This window comes from Protobothrops mucrosquamatus, unplaced genomic scaffold (assembly GCF_001527695.2).
Source record: "Protobothrops mucrosquamatus isolate PMUCROS unplaced genomic scaffold, P.Mucros_1.0 scaffold1701, whole genome shotgun sequence".
Classification (NCBI taxonomy): Eukaryota; Metazoa; Chordata; class Lepidosauria; order Squamata; family Viperidae; genus Protobothrops; species Protobothrops mucrosquamatus.
In genome coordinates, this window is record NW_015387853.1 from 53001 (window position 1) to 57834 (window position 4834).

Below are 4834 nucleotides of genomic sequence, written 5' to 3' on the forward strand. Positions count from 1 at the left end.
CCTTCTATCACGCATGCAGTGGCAAAATACTGTGTTGCGGCAATGTCCACAAGAAAAAAATTGGTTACAGACCTATAGTCGTCAATTTGTGCCAATTTTCGGGAGATATCTCTAATAATGTTTGGAACATTATATTTACTCACACATTAATCGGCTATCCACTCACGTAAACTAGGGAGTGACCCTAACATTTTGAGAACATGTATTTTATTATTTGAGAACATGTATGTTATTATTTACTATTAATGTTAGTACTATTTTTACTATTATTATTATTATTTAATATATTGTAAAAAGTGATGGCTATTGCTGGTCTATGACCGTAATAAAGTTTATTATTATTTATTGCTATGATGCACCCGGCCCGTGGGCCGGCAGTTTGACACCCCTTAAATAGGCTAAAGGCTTAGATAATGAAGATTGGGTGTTCATAGGTTAATAAAAAGTACTTTAAAGTACTTTGCATGTGTACTTTGGAGAGGAGAAAAAGATAATTATTTGCTAGAAGAAAAGGAAGAGCTCTTTACACTGGTCTAAGGCAAGCTAGTGTCCTTGATGATTTATCTCCTTTTTATCTGCAATATAACAGAATATGTGCTTTATATAATTGCTCAAATCAGGAAAGTATGCAATATAATAATTAAATTATTATATCATCAAAATAAAGTTATTCCATGTCAACTACTGCAGCAGCACTATATTAAAGTTACTAACTAGCATACCTTTTTTCCTTGTCTCCTTAATGAATCAGACCATACATTCATATTAGCTGGCAATTTTACATTCTTTTCATTTTCATTTTCCAAGGAGTCCTTAGAAAGAGAAAGGTGTGTTTAGTACTGAGCTACAGTCTCCATATTGGCCTGTTAAATATTTCTTAGTGGGAAATGGGACAGCTTTAACCAAGACTGTCAATCTTTTCACAGATTTGACGGAGTATGTTATCTCAGACATTAAAAAAATAAAAAAAATTAAAAGCCAAACTCTTATGAGATCTCATGGGAAGGCATTTACATCTCATTATATATTTGCTATGGTTCATCTTAAATTCAAATTAATTCCAAGGCAATTTTCCAATAATCATGAGTTATTCCACCAGGGACAGAGCAATCTGTGCTTTTCTAGATGTTGTAACCTCCAGGAACTTCAGTCAAGGAAGAAGGATACTGCCAACTGTATTTTGGGCACATTTATAATTCTGTCCTGTTCAGTATTAACTCCGTACTGTTTAACACGAGAATATGAAAGGAACATGCTTCCAAATGAAGATAAACTCTTATGTCATTTTTATATACTTTATAAATTATTTTATTTATTTATTTTTGCAACAAGAACTGCTTTGCTTTATATTACATTAGACACCATTCCAATTTTAGAATGAAGGACTTAGGATCAGCCACAGGTCTCTGGGAGAATGTTCAGCAATTTCTCACTGAACACCATCTGGCTTCTGAGTGCTGAGGATTTTCACTAAGTATATCAGAGTGGTTGGGTTTTGATCTCATACATACAGGCACTTCTTAAGCAAGAATGAATACTTGCAATCGCTTCGCATGCATTAGTTTGTGGTTCAGTCTGAATTTAGAGATTGTATAATATTTTATTGCCCATTATGTTTTTCATGAAGGAAAAAGAGTCTAAAGGTTGGGGACCCCTGTGCTAGAAGATAGGAAAGTAAAATCCTGAGAAGGAGTAAAGAGAGTAAGGAGTAAAGGAATAAAGAAAGAGGAATTTAGAGAAGGCAAATAGCCCACGGTGAGATAGGCGGCAAATAAATTTAACAAAAATAGATAGATAGACAGACAGACAGACAGACAGACAGACAGACAGACAGACAGACAGACAGACAGACAGACAGACAGACAGACAGACAGACAGATAGATAGTGTTGTGTCCTGAGCCGGCAAAAGCAGGCTCGGGATGTTGCAAGAGTCCCGGGCATTTGCAAAAGCTGCCCGGGACCAGACTGAGTGGCGCCGGCCTTGCGCGCATGCGCAAGGTGGGAAAAGACCGCCTTGTGATTGGTTGGATTTCCCCGGGGATCAGAAGGTATAAATAGAGGCCTGCGTGCCTCTGCTCGGGTTGTTCGTAGATTGGAAGCAGAGAATAAAGACTTGTTAGAAATGCATCGTCTCAAGCGCCATTATTCTCCGGACTTAACACTGGCGACGAAGGTGGGATCCAGTCTATACAGCTAGGGAAGCTTGAAGACTCACCCAAAGAAGTCCGGAAGAGGAAAAACGGCGTTGAAGTCAGCGTTTATCCTGCCAGTACGAAATCGCTGGAGGGTGCGTGCGGCTGAAGAAGACCCTGATCCTCGATCATGGCGAAAGTTGGGCGTTTAGCGGAATTCGATGTCTCTCACCCCGAGAGCTGGGAATCTTACGTTGCAAGAGTCGAGACTTACTTCCGCGTAAACCAGATAAGGGAGGAAGGCTTAAAGGCTGCCACAATGTTGTGCGTTTGTGGGCAAGACGCCTTTGAAATCGCCGAGAACCTAATCGCCCCGGCCTCGCTGGAAACAGTGTCATACTCCGATCTGAAGAAAGTTTTAAAGGAACACTTCCAGCCCAAGCAATCTGTCATTGCTTGGAGGCACACATTTGAACAGAGGGATCAGCGAGCTGGGGAATCAGCAAAAGAATACACTGCAGCTTTGAGAAGAGCAGCTAAACCGTGTGATTTCAAGGACTTAGAGGAAAGACTGCATGATCGTTTTGTGTGCGGCCTGAGGAACAGAGACTTACAGCAGAAGCTGTTCGCCAAGGAAGATGTCTCTTTCCAAGATGCTCTGCGAGAGGTTTCAGCAGAAGAAGCTGCAGGTGGGGCGGTCAAGAACATGCGGCCTAATCGAAGCGCTCCAGAAACCGCCACCATCCACAAGGAAGACATGCGAGAGGATTCGGAAGAAGATCCTGAAGAAGAGGTGGACAAGCTTTACCAAGCAGCTGGGAGGAGGTCCAAAGATCGTCAGGACAAGGGCCCAGCTGAGCTTCGTTGCCTCAGATGCGGTGGACGCCACAAGCGAGCGGAATGTCGGTTCCGTTCTGCCATTTGCCGAGCGTGCGGGAAGAAAGGCCACATCGCTGCGGTCTGCCTGGGTCGACAGAAGGTACAACCGAAGGAAGAATTGAATCTGAAAGGTAACAGGGTGCCCAGTCAAAACAGGGTGGGGTTCTGTGCAACACGCCGGAACATTTTAAGAATAGGCACACACAAACCCCTTAAAAAGAAACTATCTCTTAAAGTGAAATTGCAGGGAGTTCCATTGTCGATGGAACTTGACATGGGGTCTGCCCTATCCATAATTTCCCTCAACACATTTCACAAAATCTGCAGCAGCAGTGGCCAGCAAGTTTCGTTAAGGCCTTCTAATGTAATCCTTACGGATTTCCAAAATTCTCAAGTGTGCGTTAAGGGGGAGGCCACCCTTAAGGTACAGTATAAGAATTTTGCAGGCCCCCTAGACGTGTTGGTTGTGGGGGGTGAGCAAACGAGTCTCATTGGACTCGATTGGTTTGAGGCCTTGGGAATACAAGTAACAGGGCTACATAAGTTGCAAACAGAGACCCTTGCAGACGTATGCAAGGAGTTTGCAGATGTGTTCAGTTCTGAACTAGGTGTCACGCCCCACCAGGCGTGCCATCCGCTGGCGGGGTGTGGGAGCCCGCCCGGGGAGGCCAGCCGCCGCCGCCGCCCGCCCCACCAAAACGCCAGCCGCCGCCGCCGCCCGCCCCACCGAAACGCCGCCGAAACCGCCCGCCGCGGCCCAGCACATACCCGGAAGCCCAGCGGCCCGCGCGCCTCGCCGCCGGGGATCCAGCAGCAACTCCTCCCCCTCCTGCCTGCTCTCCGCCGTCGCGCCAGAGCCAAAGCAACCCGAACCGCCGAAGACAGCCGGCGGAGGGGTGCTGGAGGCGCCGTACGATGGGGCGGAGCCGGGTGACGCTGCGCAAGGCCGGGTCGTCACCGACAGCGCCGGAGGGGCCGAGAACGCCGTAACCGGGCTGGGCCAGGCCAGGAAGGCTGCGGTGGGGGAGGGGTCGCGCCAGCCAGCTGTTACACACCGCGGTGGAGCTGCAACGCCGGAGCATCCGTGGGAACCGGCCCGGGACTTTGGCGGCCAGGGAGCGGCTGGGAAGGAAGACCAGGCGAGGCAGTGGGGCATGACGGACTCTGGGGAGGGGCGGGGTTGGACTGAAGGAACTTTAATCAGGGCAGGGCGGATGCTGGCTTGTGGCTGGGGGCGGGAGGTTGGGGCGTGGCACCTCTATTTACAGCACTGGGAGCAAGCCACTCCCAGTGCTGACTTTGTTTCAGACCGAATAAACTTCAACTGAATGCACACCGTACCTGCGTTTTGGGTTTTGCTCAGTCGTCAACGGACGGTGTGACACTAGGGTCCTACACAGGACCTCCAGTTTCACTAAAGCTAGATCCAACGGTACAGCCCATCAGGGTTAAACCTAGGAGAGTACCATTTGCTCTTAAGAGTAAGATTGACGCTGAACTGAACAAGTTGCTCCAGCAAGGCATTCTAGAGCCTGTAGATTCCAGCCCGTGGGAAACCCCCATTGTAACGCCTTTAAAGGCAAGCGGGGACATCCGGATTTGTGCTGACTACAAGTGCACACCAAACAAGGCCCTACAGCAACATGCTTATCCTGTGCCTGTAGTGAGCCACATTCTGGCTTCTCTCAAGGAGGGAAAATTTTTTGCTAAGCTTGATCTGGCTCAAGCATATCAACAGCTGCCTGTTGATGATGCAGCAGCTGAGGCCCAAACTATTGTCACCCATCGTGGGGCTTTCAAGGTGAAGAGGTTACAGTTTGGG

At 47.4% G+C, this 4834-nt stretch overlaps 1 protein-coding gene across 1 annotated transcript in view; it reads right to left on the bottom strand.

Moving 5' to 3' along the window:
• KIF20B (kinesin family member 20B) overlaps positions 1 to 4834 on the bottom strand; it is an 86210-nt gene that overhangs the window by 10654 nt on the left and 70722 nt on the right. The window contains exon 31 of the mRNA XM_029285439.1: positions 723 to 812. Within this exon, the coding sequence (XP_029141272.1) occupies positions 723 to 812 (90 nt within the window). The remainder of the gene's footprint in view (positions 1 to 722; positions 813 to 4834) is intronic.